This window comes from Phascolarctos cinereus, unplaced genomic scaffold (assembly GCF_003287225.1).
Source record: "Phascolarctos cinereus isolate Bilbo 61053 unplaced genomic scaffold, phaCin_HiC Scaffold_3;HRSCAF=262, whole genome shotgun sequence".
Taxonomy (NCBI): domain Eukaryota; kingdom Metazoa; phylum Chordata; class Mammalia; order Diprotodontia; family Phascolarctidae; genus Phascolarctos; species Phascolarctos cinereus.
This window is the reverse complement of record NW_027555736.1, coordinates 226,085,151-226,107,721: the sequence shown is the minus strand read 5'-3', so window position 1 is coordinate 226,107,721 and position 22,571 is coordinate 226,085,151. Positions and strand designations below refer to the sequence as shown.

Below are 22,571 nucleotides of genomic sequence, written 5' to 3'. Positions count from 1 at the left end.
TCTCTCATTTGACTATTAAAATCCTTCTTGAGGTCTTCTAAGAAGGCTTTTTGGGCTTCAGACCAGTTCATATTCCCTTATATTGTTGCAGATGTGGGTTTGTTGACAATGTTGTCCTCTTCAGAATTTCTGTCTTATCTTCACTCTTCTCGTAATATGAGTCTATGGGTACGTTTCTTTTTACTCATGGTGTTTCCTTATTCCCTGGCCTTTAAAGAGATTGAGCTCTCCTGCTGGGGAACAGAGGGTACTGACCCAAGTTTCTTCTGTTGGGAGCCTAGGTCTTGGTCACTGGCTTTGTGTGCTGGGGCCTCTTATGCTGGGAATTGGAGGCTGTAGGTTTCTGGCAGCTTACCTTGTTTTGGGCTGGAATCAGCAAGGCTGGAACTTTCAGGCAATTCTAGGTTGCCTGCTTTTCCTTTCCTTTAGCTTTCTTCTGCTTCTTTTAGATGGGTGCTGCAGGGTGTTTATCTGCCTGGGCTACTGCACTGCTGCTCCTTGTCTTTCTTCTAGTTCAGGTGTTCCAGGGTTTTTTTTTTTTCCTGGGCTGATATTTTCTGGGTTTGCAGAGGTTGATAGGGGAGAGTGAGAGCGACTACCTTTTCACTTCGCCGTCTTGGCTCCCGGAAGCGGACTAGGTGTTATTTTCTTTAGTATTTTTGTGTGCCACTTTTACCAAGCTGTTAATTCTCTTTTCACTGTTTTCTAGCATCACTCTCATTTCTTTTCCCAGTTTTTCCTCTACCACCCTTTCTTTAACTCTTCCAGGAATTTTTGTTGAGCTTCTGTCCATTTAGCATTTTCCTTTGAGGCTTTGTTTATAGCTGTTTTCATGTTATTTTCTTCTGAGTTTATCTCTCACTCTTCCCTGACACCATACTAACTTTTTATGGTCAAGTTCTTTTTTTTGAGTCGTTGTCCAATTCCTTAGCCGTGATCTCTGGGCTTAGAGCTGCTGCTACTTGTGCTGTTATAGCCATCTTCAAGATCCACCAGTGTTGTTTCCACAGCATGGGCTGTGGGCTGGCCTCCTCCCTGATGACCTACTAAGTTGGCTTAAGGTGGAAAAATATCTCACCCTGACCTTTTGTTGCCTCTGCCCCTCCAGAAATCAGTTTGAGGTGTTATTTTTAAATTGTTTGAAGGAGAAAATTGGGAGAATTTGGCTGGCTTGCTGCCTCTTTGGTGGAGGTCTTTTACCTGAATGTTATCTGCATTCAGCCTATGCCCTCTTTTTTAAGTTAACTTTTTTTTCAGTTAGTAATGGTTCACCTTCTCTTCTCCCCACTTCCACCCCAACAGAAAGGAAACAAAAATATTCATAGTCAAGCAAAACAAATTCCCTTGTCTAAAAAGATATGTCCAAGTGTGTATCCTGAGTCCCTCACCACTCTGTGGGGAAGATAGCATATTTCATCACAAGTCCTCTGAAATCATGATTGACCTGACTTTCCTGCTCCATCCTTAATGCCTCAGCAGTATTGCTTTACAGTTAACATTTCTCCTTCCCTCCCTTCCTCTTTCTCCCTCACCCAGAGCCCAGTGATAGTATTTATTAAAATATTGCTTTCCTTTCATACCCTTCTTTGCAATACACCCTCCGTGATTAGTTTTTGTTTTTAATTAGGACTGATTTTCCCCTATTCTGCCTTTCCTTTTATTCTTTTTTTTTCCTTCCTGTTTTTCTGTTGAGTGAAATGTATATTTCTGCACCCAACTGTGTATATATTCTTCCCTTCTTTAACCGGTTTGGATGGAAGTGAGGCTCAAAGGTGACCCATCCCCCCATCTACCTCTCCTTCCTTGTGTGTACAATTTTGTATTTGCATGTTTTGGTTACATTAGATAATTCCCTATACCCTTTCTCTCCCATCCCCCTTAGCTTTTCCCATTCTTTAAGATCCTGAAAACATAACAAAACCCTCCCAGGCCTTCTATCTTATTAGACTCCCTCTGTGACCCCTGATGATGACAGTTTGGTTCTGAGGAGACACATGTATCATCTCCCACTATTAGAATATAAACAGTTCATCCTTGTTTAGTTACTAATAATTTGCCATTATGTTTACTTTTTTTTAAATGTTTTTCTTGCCTCTTATGTTTATATTTCAAAGTTTCCACTCAGCTCTGATCTTCTTATATAAGTTATAAGTCCTTTGTTTCATTCAGGATCCATTTTTTGCCATTTGTAATTGCACTCAGTTATAAGCCCTTTTTCTTGTTTATTTATTTAGTCTTCTAAACTATCTCATTCCATGCTTACTGCTTCTTTATTGTACTGGCTGCTAAATCTTGTGTGATCCTGACTGGTACTTGAATTCTTCCTGGCAACTTTTTCTTTGACCTGGATTGTGGCTGTGATGTTCCTGAGAGTTTTCATTTTGGGCTTTCAGGAAGTGACAAGTGATTTTTTTTCCTATTTCCACATTTCCCTCTGGTTCTAAAAGGACTGTGCACTTGTCTTTGTAAGACATCATAAAATGTGATGTCTAAGCTGTTTTGAGGGTGTGGCTTTTTCAGGTAGTCCATTGATTCTTAGTTTATCTCTCCTTTACCTATTTTCCAGGTCAGTTATTTTTTATTTGATATACTTTATGCTTTCTTCTCCCTTTTTGTCTTTTAATTTTGTTTAACTATTTCTTATAGTCTCTTTCCATTTCTTCTACAACTCTCATTTGTTTTCTAACTTTTTCCTCATGTACGATCATTTTCTTCCAATTGTTTTCTCTAGTGTTCTCATTTCACTTATAAAATCATTTTAGCTCTTTTTTAAACTCTTGCTTTATCTCTTCCAATAATTCTTTTTTAAAATTTGTGCCCAAACTCTGCTTTTGAGACTTTGCTAATAGGTATTTTGAAGTCATTCTCTTCTTCAGGGTTTGTGTCTTGAGAGTCCCTGTCCTCATTGTAATTCTTTATGGTGGGGTGTTTTTTGTTTGTTTGTTTGTTTGTTTGTTTGTTCATTATTCCAACCTTATTTTCTAAGTTTGACTTTGTGTGAGAACTAGATTCTGTGCAATTCTGAAGGGAATGTTTAAACAATGTTTAGTCCTGTTTTGCATTCTCTTGGGTCCTGTTGCTGCTTTTTGGGGGTACTGAGTGTTGTATTATTTTAGCATATCAGGAATAGTTCAGGCAGGCTCCTACAAGCTTTCAGCACTCCCATAGTGGCCTGACCCAGGTCAGAGTCTGAATAGTACTCGGCTCTCCAAGTTCCAGTGTCTGAGTAACACAATTGTGAATGAGCACCTTGTTGGAGCTCCAGTAGGCCTCTGCTAGACTCAGCCGCTGTCAGCCAGAAGGAAAGCTCTGCAGGTTCAGAGTGAGAGAAGTATACACTTCTCTCTGGTCTGAAGTAGCTTTCCTGGTTCTTCTGCGATAGGCTTCAGACTAGGCTCTAAGCGAGATAACAGACTGCCTCTTGCTACTGTATTTGCTCCTCTTGAGAGAGCTGTGTGCTGAGGCACAGATTAGGGTCTGTGAATGCTTCTTTCCCTATACTGCCATCCCTTCTTAGTCGACACTGGATATGTGACTCAGCAGTGTAAAAGAAGTGCAAGCGCTACCAGCTGGCAGCTGCTCGTGATTGTTGCATGACTTCAAGTCTTACCCAGTCTCAGGCAGGCCCTCCTTCAGTCCCCACTGTTGAAGGTTCTACTCATCCTGCCCACTTGGCTAGATACCATCCTCAATGTCCACAGACCACTCTCATCAGTTTTGCTATGTTGGTCTGGTCTGGAAAAATGATTCATTGGCATTTTTTTTCATTAATTTCTGTATCAGTACTCAACATGGTGCATTTTCTAGACCTTTGTTGTGGGGGCCAGATCTGATGTACTATTTCCTTCTATTCCACCATCTTGGTTGGTCTCACACTACTACACTTAAGTGGAAATTTTTTCTCCCTTCATTTCAGATTTTGGCTTAAAGTCTTCTTAATCAATTTGGGGGCATTCTCCTAAGAAATATTCTTCTTCATCATCTCTTTAGAGCTAGAAGGAACCTTGGAGGTCATCTAGTTTGACTTCCTCATTTTTAGATGAGAAAATGGAAGCCTAGACTAAGTTAAATCAGTGCATCAAGAAGCATTTATTAGAGACTTACTCTGTGCTAAGAAATTGTGCTAAGCTCTCAGAATATAAAGAGAATTTAAAAATAGTCCTTGCCTTCGAGACACTTACATTGCAACTTGTAAATAGGTGCATATGAGATACATATAGAACAGCATAATTCTGTTCATTAGGAGGACTGGGAAAGGCCTTCTGCAGATATTTGAACTCAGTTTTGAAAGAAGCCAAGGATTTTAGGAGGTACAGTAAATAGAGAAAATACTCCTGGCATAGGAGACAGCCAGTGAAAAGGCATGGATTTGGGGGGATGAACTGTTGTGTTGGAAACAGCAAGTAGTCCAATATGGAGGGTATATAGAGGGTAGTAAGAAGACTGGAAAGATTGTAAAGAGTTTTAAATGCCTAATGAATGGCTTTCTATTTGATCTTTTTTTTGTTTTGTTTTGTTTTGTTTGTTTGTTTGTTTGTTTGTTTTTGGTGAGGCAGTTGGGGTTAAGTGACTTGCCCAGGGTCACACAGCTAGTAAGCGTTAAGTGTCTGAGGCTGGATTTCATCTCAGGTCCTCCTGACTCCAAGGCCAGAGCTCTACTCACTGAGCCACCTAGCTGCCCCCTATATTTGATCTTCGAGGTGACATGGAGCCACTGGAGTTTATTGATTTGGGAGTGGGGTGGAAAATGACATGGTTGGACCTCTATATTAGGAAAATCATGTTGACAGATGTGTGAAGTATAGATTAGGAAAGGGAGAGACATGAGGCTAAGAGACAAATTTAGGTTATTGTAATAGTAGGCAAGATGTAATAAGGGTTTGACTTAGAGTCATCATGGGAGTAAAGAGAAGGAGACATATAACAAAGATGTTTTGCAGATAGAAACAAAAATATGCAACTGATTATTCAGTCAATTGTGGGATGAGTGAGGTGTAAAAGATGATACTGAGGGTGCAAACTTGTATGTCTGGGAGGATGGTGGTGCCATAGATAGTAATATGGATATTTGAAATAAAGGAGAGTTTGTGGGGAAAGATAATGACTTCTCTTTTGGATGTGAGTTTGAGATGGTACCTTACGGTACATCTAGTTCTCTATGTTCAATAGGCAGTTGAGAATGTCAGATAATGCCAGGGTTTAAGAAAGAGACTAAAGGGCAGTTATTTAGGACTGGAAGTGATGTCATCATCAAGAATAGACTTGCCCATGTCACAAAGACAGTAAATGGCAAAGCCCAGCTTTGACCTCAGCTCCTCTATCTCTAAATCTAGCACTCTTTTCACCCACTGTACTATACTACTTCCCTGAGGTTTACTTCTTATATCAGAGTGCTTCATTATGGTACCATAAATTATAATTCAGAAAATCAAATTATATTTTTGATACCACCTATATAGCAAGTATCTCAGTTCTTATATCATTCTTTGACTCCCAAAGTCATAGTCTTCAAATGGAAAATAATAATAATGACAAATGCTAGCATTTATATAGACTTCTAAATTTGGCAAAGTGCTTTACAAATTTTATCTAGTTTTTTCCTCACAACCACCCTGCAAGGTAGATGCTATTATTATCCCCATTTTACAGGTGAGGAAATTGACTAAAAGAGGAAAAGTGACTTGCCCAGGGTCACAAAGCTAGTAAGTATCTGAGGCAAATTTGAATTCAGGTCCTCCTGACTCCAGGCCTAGCACTCTGTCCTCTACATCACCTAGCCACCCCTGTCCAGGTATAGTGACATAATTTTTGAAGATCCCTTTAAAATTAACGTTTCAGCATGAACTCTCTCATAGAAATCCAGGTAATCTGCCGTTATGAAAGCAGGATTTCTGTATAATTCCATTCAACTTATTCTACTTTATTTTTAGAAAAGGTACTGTATATTTCAAGAGTCTCTATTTGAATTTCTTAAATTCTATCTTCTCAGTAATTTGATGATTTTCCACCAAATAATTTACTAGTTTTACCTTTCCTAGTGACTTCTGGGCTACCTTGATTATGCTTTGTTTTAAAATTTGTCCAGTTTCAGTCTCACCTTAGAGCACAAATTCTTAACCTGGGGTCCATGAACTTGTTTTTTAATATAATTTGATAACTGTGTTAAGTATCATAGGTTTCCTTTGTAATCCTTCATATTTTATTTTATGTATTTAAAAACATTATTCTGTAAAGGGTTCCATAGGCTTCTTCAAACTGCTAAAGAGGAACATAGCACAAAAAGAAAGAATTCCTTCCAGTTCATGACCAACAAGATAGCAGACCCAGTCCTTGTGACCTCTCAAAACTCCCTAAAATAATAATTATGCTCAAGATATAAAATAAATTGAAGCTGTCTCCATAGATTAAGACACCAAGAACACCAGGGTGGTAACAATTTAATAAATTAACGATAGAGAAGGTTAGTCCCTAATCCCCAACATGTTCACTTAGCACTGTCTTACTAGCCCCCTACTCAGGTTGAGTGGCCAGCAGGACCTATGGGCTTGTGCTCTGGGATCTACTCAGCAATCGCTCCTGCTGCTACCCTAACCCTACCATTCTCTGGCAGTAAGGAAGCAAACTCAACTCTTCTCTCCTTCCCCACTGAGGAGGCAGAGGTAATGGAAACAGGAAGCCCGGGTCGACATTGTGCTATGATGCAGGCAGACAAAGGCATGTATGCTTGGTTCCACCAGGCCTGAAAGAAAGAGTGCTAGCATCCAGCTAGGGCCAGTTCCGTCCCCCAGAAGTGACTTAGGGCAGGAACTGAAGCTGGTGAAAAGTGAATTTCCCAGAGTGGGAGGAAGATGAGACAGCTTTGAGATCTAGCGAGGATTCAGAAAGTAAACAATAGGGAAAGATAAGGAAAAGAGACAAATGGCCAGTGATCTCAGGAAGAAAAAAAACTCAGTTAAAAACAATGAGCACAAGAAGATAATTCATCAGGGAAGATATTCATAGCAAAAGGGGAATTGGCCTGTAGGACATCTAAATGAATCCAAACATCTCTGAGTAAACATTGTAAGACAAAGGAAAATGAATCAACTCCTGATGAGACAAAAGACTCTGGAGCATGGAATCATAGCATAATGTTCCTGAACGGTTGAACAGAGCAAGAAGATATATACAAGAAGAAATTATGGTCTGTACCCCAGAAATAATTAGCCAAATAGAAAAACATGATTCCACAGTGGCAAATGTCTACAAAGAAATGGAAAAAAAATCAGCTGAATGGGAAAAAGGATACACAGAAATGAAGGACAATCTGGAAGAAGAGAAGCAAAAAGACATAACAGTCCACATGATCTCTATACAAATAAAATATATTGATCTTAAAGACAGAATGCATAGAAACAATTTAAGGAGCATAAGTATCCCAGAAAAAAATCCTAAAAACCACAGTGCAAGAAATTATACAAGAAAACTATCCACAGGGACAGGTAAGAGGCCCAGTGGATAGAGCACGGCCCTGGAGTCAGGAGGAACCGAGTTCAAATCCAACCTCAGACTCTTGACATTTACTAGCTGTGTGACCTTGGGCAAGTTACTTAATCCCAATTACCTTGTCCCTCCTCCCCAAAAAAGCAGAAAATGAAAATAGAAAACCACAAACAAAAAGTCAAAGGGTAGATAAAAGAGGGGTTTTCATTCAACTAACAGAGAAAAAAGAGAACTAGATTACTAGATAAAAGGAATAAAGAAAAAGGAATTAGTATGTTAAATAAAACTCCAAAATAAAGGAAAGGAATTGACAAATGGGTTTAGGAGGTGGAAGCACAAACAAAAGACATATTCAGTTGGAGATTTAATGATGAAATCCTGAAAAAGAGGTGGGTCAAAGAACAAATCATGAAAGTGATAGTTATGTGAAGGAAAATTACAAAATCAAAAACCATACCACAATTTCTGGGATTCTTTTAATATAATCCTTAGGAAGAAAATTCTATCCCTAAAAGCATAGATTAACAAAATAGAAATGAAGATTAATGAGTTCAGTGTGCATTTTTAAAAATTAGAAAGCCAATAAATAACCCTAAAATAAGCACAAATAAAGAGATGTTGAAAATTGGGAGAGAAATAGGTAAACTAAAAACTAAAATGATATCAATGATAAAAAAAAAATTTTTTGATAAAGCTAACAAAATTGATAAACCTTTAGCTAACCTGATTAAAAAACAAGGGCAAAAAAATTAGATCAACAAAATGACAAATTAGCAAGGTGAAATCACAACAAAAACAGAAGAAGTAAAAAGAATTATTAGAACCTGTTATGCATAGTTATCTTTTGGCACAACTGAGAACAGAAAAGAAATAGGATACCTTCAAAAATGTAAAATATCCAAACTAGCAGAAAGCCAAATAGAGATCTTAAATAACCAGGCTCATAAAAGGAAATCAGACTATAAAGAAGCTACCAATGGATGATGATGAAGAAGAAGAGCCACCCAATACTGATGGATTCATAGGACAATCTGTTTTAATGGTTTAAAGAACAATTAGTACCAACACTATGCAAATTATTCTCAATAATTGAGAAACTAAGTATTTTATAATACTTTTTTTTGAGACAAATAAAGTGCTAATGCCTAAACCAGGGAATGATAAAGCAACGAAGGCACACCGTAGACCAATATCATTAATGAATATCAATTCAAAAAATTTAAGCAAAATTCTGTCAAATAGATTATAGCACTTCAGCTAAGAAGATAAATAAGCTTGAATATTTACCAGGGATTCTATTACCATTCAACATTAGAAAAACAACACAGTAGTCATGTTAAAAACAAAAACATGCAAAATGATATGATTATCTCAGTAGATGCTGAAAATTCCTTTGACAAAATACAATATTCGTTTAAATTAAAAACCCTACACTGTGTAGGCATAGAGGAATCTTTTAAAAATAAGGTAAAAAGTATCTGTTTACAATCAAAAGCAAGCAACATATACAATAGAAATACACAAGAAGCTTTTCCAGTAAATGCAAGAGTTAGATAAGGGTGCCCACTCTCCTCACTAATTATTTGATATAGCAGTAAGACAAAAAAGAGAAATTAAAGGCATAAAGAAAAAGCAAAGAGGATATAAAACAATCTTATTTTTGATGACATGATGGTTTATTTAGAAAACCTTAGGGAATCAGCAAAGATACTAAGTGATTCAATAGCTTCAGCAGAGTTGCATGCTATAAAATAAAACCACATTGCTACATAATAATTACAAAATCCAAGAGGTTAGTAATAGGAAAAAAACTATTCACGTATAAACACAAAATGCATGATATTTGGGGACACAATACTTATGTAAATTCAGTTGCACAGTGTTCCTTAAAGAAATAAAGAACAACTTAAATGGCTGGAGGAATATTCAGTGCTCATGGCTGGGCCCTGACAACATAATAAACATGATAATGCTGCCTATGTTAATTTACTGTTTAAATGCTAAATCAATCCTATTATCAAAGAGATACTTTACAAAACTTGATAAAATAACAAAATTCATTTAGAGAAACAAAATAGCTAGAATTTCCAGGGAAATAACAAAAAAAAATAGAGATGTAGACTGAAAACTGTATTGTAAAGCAGCAGTCATCAAAACTATTTGGTATTGACTAAAAAAAGTAGTAAAGTATACCAGTGGCACAAAATAAACTACTTTTCAATAATCCTAAAAACATACATTGTGTAGGAAAGAACTCTCTACTTGACAAAAACTTCTGGGAAATCTAGAAAGCATTCTGGAAGAAATTAGGCTTGTATTAAATGTATTAAAAATGTATATGTGATCTCAATATTAAATATCATTCACAAAAAAATTTAAAAGAAAAGTAGTTCAAAAGCCTTTCATAGCTATGAATATCAAATGTATTCTTTAATAAAAAAGGTATAGAAGCAATTACAAAAGATAAAACAGATCACTTTGATTATGTGAAAGTGGAAAGTTTCTATACAAAATCTATATGAATGGAATGAATCATGTATTAAGTGTGAAAAACACTGTGCTAAGTGCTGGAGATACCAAGAGAAAAGTAAAACAGCCCCTACTCTCAAGTAGCTCACATTCTAATGGAAGGAACAACACATATGAAAGGTTTCAGCTGCAAGTCAAATGGAAAAATCCCATGGTCCTTACAGTACCCTGGCAAAACATGATATGCCTCTTCTCTAACTATGATAAGAAAGGAAGTAGTTCAGTGGGAAAAAATATCTTTGTATCAGATTTCCCTGATAAAGATTCAGTACCCAAGATATATAGGAAACTTACAGATATATGTAAAAACAAAATCATTCCCACAAAATTGTTCCCCAAAGATAAGGGATCAAAAGATATAAAGAAACAGTTCTCAAAAGAATTGTAAGCTATTAACAACAATATGAGAGAATGTTCCAAATCACTAATATAAAAGATAAATACAAATTAAAGCATATAAAAACACTGAGGTTTCACTTCAGTCCCTGAAGAATTGGCAAAAATGACAAAAGATGGAAATAGTTAGTATTGGAGGAGTTGTGGAAAGATAAGCATACTGGTACGTTATTGAAGCTCTGAGTCAATACTGTCATTTAAAAAAGCAGTTTGGAATTTCACAAATGACGTAACTAAAATGTCCATGCCTTTTGACCCAAAGATTCTACTACTAGGCATATACCCCAATGAGGTCATTGATAAGAAGAAAAGTCCCCATAAACACTAAACTGTTTATAGCAAGACTTTTTGTTGGTAGCAAAGAACTGGAAACAAAGTAGATGCTCATCTTTTGGGGATGGCTAAGCAAATTGTGATACATGAATGCAATATTACTGTGCTGTAAGAAACTATGAATATGATAAATACTGAGAAATATGATAAGATTTACATAAACTGATATAGAATGAAGTAAACTGAGCTAAGAAAGCAATATAGGTAATGTCTCCAACAATGTGAATAGAAATAACCACAAAACAATCAAAAAACATGACCCCAAAGAAGAGATATGAGAAGATACCATGTGGGAGGTCTATAAGTGTGGAACATTTCATATATTTTCAGACCATTTTAAATATATTAATATGTTTTGCTGATTTTTTTCTCTTATTCTGTTTTTTTCTTTAAAATATTATTTATGTGGGATGGCTTTTTAGGATGGAGAGGGGAAACCTATTGGAAAAATTCTAGGGGTATAAAAGACAAAAAATAATAAATTTTTTAAAAGTTTTTTTAAGAATAGAAACATTACCTCAAAGTAACCAAACCATGTTTAGTTGGTTTTTGCTTTTACATTGTAGGTAATCATTTAATCCAGGATCATATTTCTCCTTGGCAGCTCCTTGAGAGAGGGGACTTTTTAAAAAAATTTTTGTCTTTATATCCCTAGCACCTAGCACAATGCCTTTGCACATAAGAGGTGCCTAATTAATGCTTGAAAAAATGAATCATTCTCAAAAGACATCCATTTAACTTCTTCACTTGGTACTTTCCTTTCCTCCCTCCCACCCTACACTCATACATATACACAAAAATATGTATGCATTTAAGACTTTTATCTAGACCATTCCACACTTTAGGTGGTATTATTATTTTCATCTAATGTAATATATCCCATTTCCCCTGCACATGATTGTAATGTAATAATATTTTATTATAAGAAACAATGGTTATAAAGGATTCAGTGAGAGGAAAACATTTATACGGAGTATCTCAAAAGTTTTAGTGTAGTTTGGGATTAACACCCCACACCCTACCCCCACCACCCATAAACTAATGCAGAGTGAAGTAAACAGACCCAATATACAATATTACAGTATTGCGTATACTATTACGATATAATACAGGAAAACAATATACATGACAACCATAGCATTGTGAATGGAAAGAACAGTAAAGCAATACTGAAAGTTGTATAATAATGACCAAGTTTAACCTTAGAGGAGAGATGACAAAAATAACTTCTCAACTTTTATGGAGAGGTGGGGGACTATAGGTGTGGAATGTTGCATATGCTGTCTGACATGTTCTTTGTGTTGGTGGGTTTTGCTTAACTGTTTTTTTTTCCCTTTAATCTTTGCTAAAAGAGAAGGCTCACAAAGGCAGAAAAGAGAGGTTTATTCAGAAATGCGTGTGACGTAAAAGCTAAGGGCATCAGTTTTTTTTTTTAATAAAGACTTGAAGCCTTTTAAAAAAAAAGTTCTGAGATAGAGTTGCTACTTTGCTATTGTTAGCAATACCTTTGAAACTGAGGGAGACCTAGGTTGCCTGATATAGTGCTGCTTGTAACAACATTGCCCTTTTGTGCTGCCTGGTTCTGTCTCTGGGTGGACAAATGGCGTTTGGAGGAATTGCATCTTACTCTGGGTATCTTTCTTCCCCTGTGTACATACATTTTCCAGAGTCATCGCCCTTGAACTTGTGAAACAATTTCTGCAAAAAGTACAGTGCGATTTAGTGCAAAATCTCTGTGACTGTGACGGACAGACTTTCTTGAAGACTCTCTCCAGAAAGCATCTTTTTTTAATCTCATAGGCTGTGTGGTAGTTAGTGCCCATGTTTCTGGAACAGGGTTGGGAAGTTGACTGCCCACCAAGCTACTTAACTTCCCTGTCCCTAGTCCTGAATTATACGTATATCATATCCATCTCTGGAATGTTCACCTCTTTAAGCTCCACCTAACTTGCTTGTCCTCTGAGTGGACTTCTTCTAAAATTCAAATTAGTTGTGATAGCCTTTTATTGAATCTAGGGGAGATAGAGGAAGTACTCTAGTCCAAAGTAAGTAAAATGATAGACTGTGTGAGCAGAATAATTGGCTGAATGACTCAAAAAAAAGGGGGAGTCAGAAATGCTGCACATATTTTCACCAACAAAGTAACATTTGGTGCAGGACTATGCCATTTGAAGGTACTTCAGATAACTCCTTTGGTTTCTATATAGGCTGTCCTGGAAATTGTGTAAAACTATTACATTGCATTATGTTATTATAACTAAGTTTTTTAAAGTATCATTATTTATAATAATCCCATTGCACTTGTATAATACTTTACAGCTGTCAAAAGGTTTTTTCATGTATTTTATCTCACTTAATTCTTAAACCAGCCATTTTGAGATAAGACTGGAAGCCATTATCTCCATTCTATAGATGAGGAAACTGAGGCTTAGCAAGATTATGTAATTTACTCAAGGACACAGCCAGGATTCCAACACCCTTCTTCTAATTCCTAATCTAGTACCTTTACCAGTATACCTCACCACATCTGCATTGTATATCCTACAGAGACCAGTGGAAGCATTGAATGTATTTTAGGGAGAATGATGGAAGAAACCAAGATTTTGGGTAGAGTAGAAATAAATAATATTATTAAGGAAATATAGTAAATCCAAAAAATGAGCTAGGATTTTCAGTTGAAACTGAACCTATTCACAGATTGTTGGTAAAAATGTGTGTGTGTGTGTGTGTATGTGTATATATTATGTATGTGTGTTTATGTATATATGTGTATCGTGTATACATGTATACACAATACGTGTGTGTGTGTGTGTGTGTGTATGTATACCTGTATTAAAGAATAATCAGTTTTCAGGACTGCCTCAGTCTTTTTGTAACACCTGGCTGTCTCTATATCTGTCACTGCACCACCTGCTTATTGCAAACTCCAAAGGCTTGTCCTTTACACATGTAATGGTTACGGCCTGGGTCAGGCACACTACACTTCAAAGCAAGCAAGCCTCTGCTGGCATTTATCACATTGTCTCACAGCTGAGCTATCCCTGCCCCCACCCTGTTCTAGGCTGTAAAAATTCCTGCCTTTTTACAGAAAGCCTCTACTTGCTTGAGAAACTTTTCCTGCTGCAATTTGGAGGCAGGGCTTGAGTTACTTACTGATGAGAGGAAAAACAGCTTTGACAGTAAAAGTTTATGATCTAGTCTGTTCCATCGATGTGTAGCTGCTTAAAGCCTCTCTCCTAATGTTCATTTCCCCGCTTTCTATTCTTTCTCTTCTTTCCTACTCTTCCCTCATAGTCCTGAGCACCTATTTATTCTGATTCTTTATTTTGTCGAATATTAGCAGAGAGGTTGATTCTGACCAGTATACTATATACTATATACTATGTAATATGGCAGCTTTTTAAAAGTAAGACCAAATCCACCAGCCCATGGTACAAATACCTCCCTGAGTTCAAATCCAGCCTCAGACACTTACTAGCTGTGTGACCCTGGGCAAATCACTTAACCTCAGTTTGCCTCAGTGTCCTTATCAGTAAAATGAAGATAAGAACAGCACCTACTTCCCAGGATTGTTGTGAGGATCCAATGAGATAATAATTGTAAAGTGCTTAAGCACAGTGCCTGGTATATAGTAAGTGCTATAGAAATGTTAGGTCCTGTTTCTTCTTCTCCTCCTCTTCTTCTTCTCCTCCTCCTCTTCCTCCTTCTCCTCCTTCTTCTTCTCCTTCTCCTTCTCTTCCTCCTCCTCCTCCTCCTCCTTCTGCTCCTCCTCCTCCTCCTCTTCTTCTTCTTCTTCTTCTTCTTCTTCTTCTTCTTCTTCTTCTCCTCCTTCTCTCCTCCTCTTCTTCTTCTTCTTCTTCTTCTTCTCCTCCTCATCCTCCTTCTCCTCCTTCTTCTTCTCCTTCTCCTTCTCTTCCTCCTCCTCCTTCTCCTTCTCCTCCTCCTCCTCCTCCTCCTCCTCCTCCTTCTTTCTTCTTCTTCTTCTTCTTCTTCTTCTCTTCTCTTCTTCTTCTCCTTCTCCTTCTCCTTCTTCTCCTTCTTCTTCTTCTCCTCCTTCTCCTCCTCCTCCTCCTCCTCCTCCTTCTTCTTCTTCTTCTTTCTTCTTCTCTTCTTCTTCTTCTTCTTCTTCTTCTTCTTCTTCTTCTTCTCTTCTTCTTCTTCTTCTTCTTCTTCTTCTTCTTCTTCTTCTTCTTCTCCTTCTCCTTCTTCTTCTTCTTCTCCTCCCTTTCCTTCTATTAATATTAGCCAGTAAGTCTGGTAAGAGTAGATGTTCTATTGATGGCTAGGGTATTCCGACTCATTATGAAAATCACTTACATGTTGTATATTTCCTGACCTATATTTTAATTGTTTTAAGGATGTAATTCATCGTGATGCAGTGGAGAGACCACTGAATTAGAAGTCAAGAGATGTAGGTATTAGTTGTGCTATGTCACTGATTAACATTGTGACCTTAACCAAGTCATTTAATCTGGGCCTCAGTTTCCTCATTTGTAAAATAAGGAGATTGAACTGAATTTTCTTTAACATCCCTTCAGCTCTGAAAATCAGTGAAGCTTTGTACTGTTGACTCATTCCGAATTCAAAGTAATACCTCTTTAATTTGTTAAGGAATCATTAGCTTTAGTTTTACCACTTGTTCCTTTCTCTCAGGTTTTTTGTCTCATTCATTAGAATAACCAGCCCCTCTCCAGTCTGTAGGCCTTATTATCTCCACTGTTTTCTGCACCTTCGTGTCTACGTTCTTGCCCTTAGCTATCTACATGCCAAGTCTTTTTTTTTTTAATCTCTGCTTCATAGTCTTGCCCCAGTAGATATATATATATATCAGTTTTGTCTTGGCTTCTCCCTCTCTAAGCATGTAACTTTTGTGACACTTTTTCCACCCTGATGATGTATGGTTATTATTTTGCTTTATTAGGATTTTACTTAAAATATTTACATACTTCTTAGTATTTTTGGTTCTGTTGTTTACATATCCCTTGTATTTTTCTACATCTTTGTAAGTAAGTTCTTTAAACATATGGATCATGTCTGTTTAACTTGAGTAATATAGTCACATCAGGTCCATAAGCATAAGTGGTTTTGAGATTCAAGTCTAGTTGTTGTCAGCAAGAAAATAATTTCAAGATATGTTCATACTGGTCTCAAAGTGAATTAGACTAGCTCAGCTTTTCTCATACTAATTCAGCCATAAAACACTTTGGGGCTTATGATGCCCTACCACAGAATTGCCTATGGTGCCTTCAAAGCCAAAATGCTGGGCTAGGTGGTCTGTGGGTTTGTCCTAGTCTGGCATTTTTTCTATTCTAGTCTTCTCCATTAGTTTACTTGCCTGCATTGGAGTTTATTTTTGAGATCTTTTGGCAGTGCCGGAGGCTAGTGTTTTCCTGAGGATTTTAGCTTGATATGACCTTTCAAGAAATATATTCTCTCTTTTTCTCAGGAATATGCAAACAGGTGGCTTTGCCTGGGAAGGGGAAGTAGAAAACTCTGCATTTAACAATGCTGCAGGAGTGATGCCACAGCACAAGTACCATCCCACCGCTGGCAGCTATCAGCTCCACTTTGCACTGCAACAGCTTGAACAACAAAAACTTCAGTCAAGGCAACTGCTGGACCAGAGCCGAGCCCGGCACCAGGTAATTAGAGAAATCACCAATCCCTGAAAGGAAGCCATTTTTCCATCAATGGGGAAAAGTCAAGGTCGTTAATTAACTTCAGGAATAACTTACCAGAAATTTCCTTTTAAGACTCAGAATAGAACAACAGAACACTAACTTTACCCCTACTTCATTGGGTCATCCTTTAAAAAAAAAATCTGTTGAGCCTGTTCCCCAGAAGAATTACTCAGAGCAGAAATTCCAGAATGATGGCTGAATGATCAAGGTTTTGCTGAGCTATCTTAATTCTTCTGACTCAGTCTAGTGTGTTATTCTAAATGTAGCCTACCTTGTCCCTTGAAGCCAGTCAACTTGACAAGACAGGAGGGCTATAAAGAGAGGAGGAATAACCAAATCACAGGATTTGGAGGGTTTAGGAAAGGAGCTTTTCTCCTTCCCCCTTGAAGAAACCTCTTCCTTCTGAAATCATTCCCATTCTTTGGATCAGCTTCCAACACCCTGTGTTTCTTAGAGAAATAAGAACACACCTCACTTACTAGCTGTGTGGCCCTGGGCAGGTCACTTAAAACCAGTTGCTTCCAAAAAAGGGGAGGGAGAGGGGAGAAGTAAGAATATACTTACATTTGCATGCAGAGAATTCAACAAGTCAAGGGAGTATAGTGGCTAGTACACCAGCATTTATTTAGTGCTAAGCATTGAGGTTGCTACAAAAGCCAAAAAAACAGCCCCTGACCCTAAGGAGCTCATATTCTAATGAGAGAGACAACATATAAATAACTAGGTCTATATAAGACATAGAGAAAAGATAGAAATTAATATGGGGGCGGGAGGTACCAGCAGATAGGGGAATGGGGAAGAGCCTCCTGCAGAAAGGGAGGTTTGAACTGAGTCTAGAAGGAGAGTTGGCTAGCCAAAAGGCAGAGGTAAGGGGGAAAGCCATGTTCACCACATACGGGGATGGCCATTTAATGCAAAAGCATGGAATCAGGGAACAGAGAGAGAGAAAGAGATCATGGAATGAGGTAGAGATCATGGACTAGGGTATAAGAAGACTAGAACAGGTAAGCAGGGGTCAGTAACATAAAGAGAGGCATCTTATATTTGACTTTGGAGGTAAATGGGGGCCACTGGAGTTTGTTGAGGAGGGAGAGGGAAGAAGAGAATGGTCAGATCTACTCTTTAGGAAAGTCATTTTGGAAGCTGAGTTTGGAATAAAGAGACACTTGGCAAGGAGACTAACTGGGAGGCGACTGCACCAGTTCAGGTAAGAGGTAATTAGGGCCTAAACTAGTGTGGCGGCTATGTGAGTGGAGGGAAGAGCACTTAGAGTTAGGGTGATCTGGATTTAAATCTTGCCTAAGATATTTACTAGCTGTGAGACCCTGGACAACTCACTTAACTTCAGAAATCTGAAATTGGACAGATGGGATGGAAACAGATCAGGTGTGGGATGTTCTTAGAAACTGGGGCTAGAGAGCAGTGCTATAATGTCTTAGTTCAAATTTCAGTTCTGTCATTTCCTATTTGTCAGTGAAGCAGTCAGGAAGCATTTATACGCTGTATCTCAGAAGACATGTGAAATCGCTCCATAGAAGGAATAAGACCCTATGGATATTTTAAACTGTTGTTTTTGAACCTGTGTAGAGTATAAAACTCGGAAATACTGAACCTGGCATCGGAAGAAGAGGGTTTGAGTTCTGGGTCGAACATTTATTGGCAGCGAGTTCCTTAGTTTCTCTAACTGTAAAATGGAGACAATAACGCCCATCCTGCCTACCTGATAGGGTTCTTGTGAGGATCAAGTGGCATCTAGCCCATGGACCAGACTATGTTAACCCTACCCATTGTGAGTAATGTTTGTGAGGAGTGTTTTCTGATGAGAGTACCCCGAGGTGATTGATCCCCCATCTCATTGTAAAATTGGAAGCCTCTAAAATCATCTGGCATGGGCTAGTGGAATCAGCACTGGCCCCCCCGATCAGAATAAGCCCTGACATGCACCACATTCCTGTCTATCTACCTCTGGGAGGTTGGCTTCTGGACCTCAGTTTCCTTATCCATAAAACGAGAAAGATGAGCAAAACAACCCCTTGTATCACTTCCAGCTCTCAATCTATAATCTTGTAATCTAATTATTCATTAATTACTTTGCTAATAGAAACCTAGATGAGACACTTCATAGAATCGGTGAGAAATAATTAAGTCAGACAGAAGAGGAAATACAACAAACATTAGAAACATTTTTAGCTTCTCTTTCCCAAAATAGTACAGTTCCCTCCCTTCCCTCCCTAGCACACTCCCCTATATTCAGGGTCTCACGTACAGCTGGGGAAGCAGTTTCTGATGGAGACAGGCAAGTTCTGTTGCACCATGCACCGGGAATTCGTCATGACTTTATCCTTGTTACAGACATAGTGAAAGTACTTTGTAAATTATCAAGTACTACCCAGTGTCAGGCATTATTTCCTCTCTCCTGAGAAAAGATGGTTTGTGGTGTTCTGTAGTAAGGATCATTTATCTGTCGAGCCATGGATTGTATAGTGAGTAGGGCCTATGCTTTCCATCAACCCTTAGTTTTAACACTTTAGATCAAGTTGTCACATTCTCTGATAGATTCTGTAAGCCATAGCCTTATTTTTTAAAGTATGAGTGGTCAGTGATATGTTGCATCAGTTTGAACATTTTTGGTCATTTATAACCAAAGGTAAAACACAATGAAATCAAAGCTCTTCCTTTGCATTCCCCTGCAAGAGACCCTCAGTCCTTTTTTCCTGCAAAAGGATATTAACTGGGAGCCTAATATAAAGTTACTATTTAGATATTGTATTATTTCGTAATAACTTGAATAGTACCATACACTGATGATGAGTAACATAATTTAGTAGTAGAATAATGGCAAGTTAGTAAATAGTAAAAATAATAAAACTAAAAACTTCAAAGTAAAAAGTAAAAATTTAGGAAGTAGTAAGAATAGTAATAATAATAGTAGTAGTAATTTAATAAATGGTTTTGTTAATGACTACATAGCCTTTCACATCTTGTATTTTGAGGAAGTTCTCTATACTTTTTTGACTACAATCATAGCACTTACAATATCCAAGGTGTTGTAAGGCTTTGTTTTATTCTGCCATTTCAGAATGCCCAAATGAGACAAATCGAATGGAAAGAGATCAGGTCTAGGATGTATTTGGAAATTGGGTCCGGAGGACAGTGTCAAATTGCCTTGGTTCTAGGGACAGCTAGGTGGCACAGTGGGTAGAGCACCAGCCCTGGATTCAGGAGGACCTGAGTCCAAATATGGCCTCAGACACATACTATTTACTAGCTGTGTGACCCTGGGCAAGTCACTTAACCCCATTGCCTAGCCAAAAAAAAAAATTTGCCTTGGTTCAAATCTCCATCCTATCACTTACTACTTGTGACTAGTCTAGTCAGTTTATCAGTCTGAACCTCAGTTTCATTATCTGTAAAATTAAGGAGTTATACTAAGTAGTTTCTAGAAGCAGCTGGTGACTCAGTGCATAGAGCACTGGGCCTGGAGTCAGGAAGACCTGAGTTCAAATACAGCCTCAGAAACTTCCCAGCTATGTGATCCTGGACAAGTCACTTAATCTCTGATAGCCTGACAAAAGGTGATCCCCTGGAGAAGGAAATGACAAACCATTCCAATATCTTTGCCAAGAAAATCCCATGGACAGCCATGGTGCACTGAGCCATGAAGAGTAGGGCACAACCGTACGACTGAACAACAACGCTAACTAGTGTTTGTGGTCCTTTCTCGCTCTAAATCTGTGCTTCTGTGATGATATGTGCATATGCAGAAGTTTATGACATGTGAACTCTATTTATCAACAACGTGAAATAGTACTCTCAAATTCTAATTTACATGGCATCTGGGAGAAGACTGATCCCATGACATGGGTTTGAAAGTACCTCAGAGCCATTTGACAGTGACAGTCCTAGGACAAAGACACGGAGAGAAGTATAATCTTAGCCAGTTGGTAGAGACCAAGAAGGAAGAAAATGAGATGCTGGAAAAGGGATACACTTTTCCTATTGCTTGTGAGAAAGTCAAATAGCATTTATTAAGCACCTACTTTGTGCCAGGCCTTGGGCACTGAGGATGCAGAGAAAGGCAAAAGATAGCCCCTGCTCTCAAGGCGCTCACAAATCAATGAAAACAGCTATATGTGATAGATAATATAATATGTAGCGTATTATGTGTAACATGTAACATAATGTAGAAATAATAGATACTAATAACGTGTATTACAGCATAGATATACGTATACATACCTATAGAGGTGTGTGTTTTCTTTCCTGAGTTTTTTACCTGTTCGTTTTCCATATACGTATGTGCGTGTTATATTCTCTCTTACTCTCTCTCTCTCTCTCTTTATATGGGTGTGTGTAAACATCCTTTCACACGATAAGTGGGAGATTATCAACAGAAGGAAGCCAATGGTACCAAGGGAGTCTAGGGAAAACTTCTTGTAGAAGGTTGGGATTTTTAGCTGGGACTCGATGGAAGCCAGGAAAACTGGAGTGAGGAGGGAAAGAACCCCCTCCCACCTCTTTATTGTCCTATGAATATCCTAGAACTGCATTGGTTTTCCAAGTCATCTCAAAGGGCATCAGTATTAAAAAAAAAAAAAGGTCTCTCTGCTGGGGGAGGCGTAGAATCTCCCCTACAAACTGTCTGGCAAAAGGTCTTTCCTAGGAACTTTTGTTGCATTGTTTTTTTCTCCCCTTTGGCCACTGCTTCTTCATAAATAGGTTATCTAAATGTTTTCTTGCTCTCCACCACTGTTGCTGTACTTTCACTAGTGCTGCTCAGCAAGCAGCCCCTTAATATCTGGGCCTAGGCGTCAAGATGGGAATTTCTTTCAGTGTACCCTGATTCTAGTAGATTAACCCCTTTTGGACCAAGATTATTTTTAAAAAATCTTAACATCTACATTTGCATTCTAATGACTATAAATGTATCTGCAGTGACTCTCTGAACATATATAACAATATGTTTATATGTAATAATACTATATGTACCATAGATTTATATATATATACACATATGTATACACACACACACACACACACACACACACACACACACACACACACACACACACACACACGGATGTGTATTTTCTTTCCTGAGTTGTTGACCTCAGTTTCTTTCCCCATTTCCCCTTCAAGCTGGGTTATTACCCCTCAAGGAAAATGCAAAAAGCCTTTCTTTCATCTCTGTCTGAGGGTCTTTCATGAGCAATGGAGACAGCTGATGACATCAGTGTTAGTAGCTCTTAGTGCTGGGGTCTAGGAGGAGGGCCATGCTGGCTGTGGGGCCTAACTGACCCAATTCTAATTGCTGACATTGAGCTGATGTTATTCTTGGCCCAGTGCAGAGCGATTACTCAGTAGTTTCTGTTAAAGTGATCCTTTGTTAAACCTCTGCTCACACCCCCTCTCCCCTTCCCTCCCACTCTCTCCTCTGCCTCATACAAACTGAAAAGAATCCAGCAGTTCAGAAAGCAGAAAAATTAAGTACATTTTGATGGCCAAGGCAGTACTCCTGAAGTTTCTGTTAACTAAAAAAACTGGTTTGTTTTTAAAACTTTTCTCTTTTCCTCCTACCTCCATCCATCCTTCTTCCTCCTACAGTCTGGTATAAAACTCTTTGATTTTTAGATGACTTAATTTTCTATGATAGCAGGGTCACTTTAAATGAGAGGAAAATTTGTTTCTTGACTTTGGCCTTTCTACCACTTTCTGAACCAGCCTGGATATAGAGTGGGAGCACTCATCCAAATTCCTGAAGCAGAGCCAGCAGAGACCAACGTGACTGTAACAGGCAGGCGCCAGGAGAAGCCGAGCTTAGCGAGTCGTTCACACCCTTTCTAGCATCAGAAGCGTAATGTGCTCTTTGGTGACAGTGTGTGTGTTTCTTTGCCCACGTGTGTGTGCCCAAGCGTCTGAGGCATATGTGTACCTATCACCTTTCAATTCTGGAATGGATCCGCACACACAACCGATTCCTGCCACTCTGATCCAAAAAGTTCATTGCATAGGGCTAGGGCCTAGAAAAATTCTGCCTCCATGCAGGAAGTAATACTGTTCTCAGAGAACTTCAGCAGCTGTGTGTTTGTGTAGGGGAGAGGGAAAGGAGGGAAGGGAGGAGAACCTCAGCAGGAGTTTTCAGTCTTCTTT

At 38.2% G+C, this 22,571-nt stretch overlaps 1 protein-coding gene across 12 annotated transcripts in view; it reads left to right on the top strand.

Moving 5' to 3' along the window:
* TTLL5 (tubulin tyrosine ligase like 5) overlaps nt 1-22,571 on the top strand; it is a 352,672-nt gene that overhangs the window by 264,509 nt on the left and 65,592 nt on the right. For all 12 annotated transcript variants that reach the window (XM_020986244.2, XM_020986241.2, XM_078151465.1 and 9 more), the window contains one exon: nt 16,187-16,382. In XM_020986244.2, the coding sequence (XP_020841903.1) occupies nt 16,187-16,382 (196 nt within the window). The remainder of the gene's footprint in view (nt 1-16,186; nt 16,383-22,571) is intronic.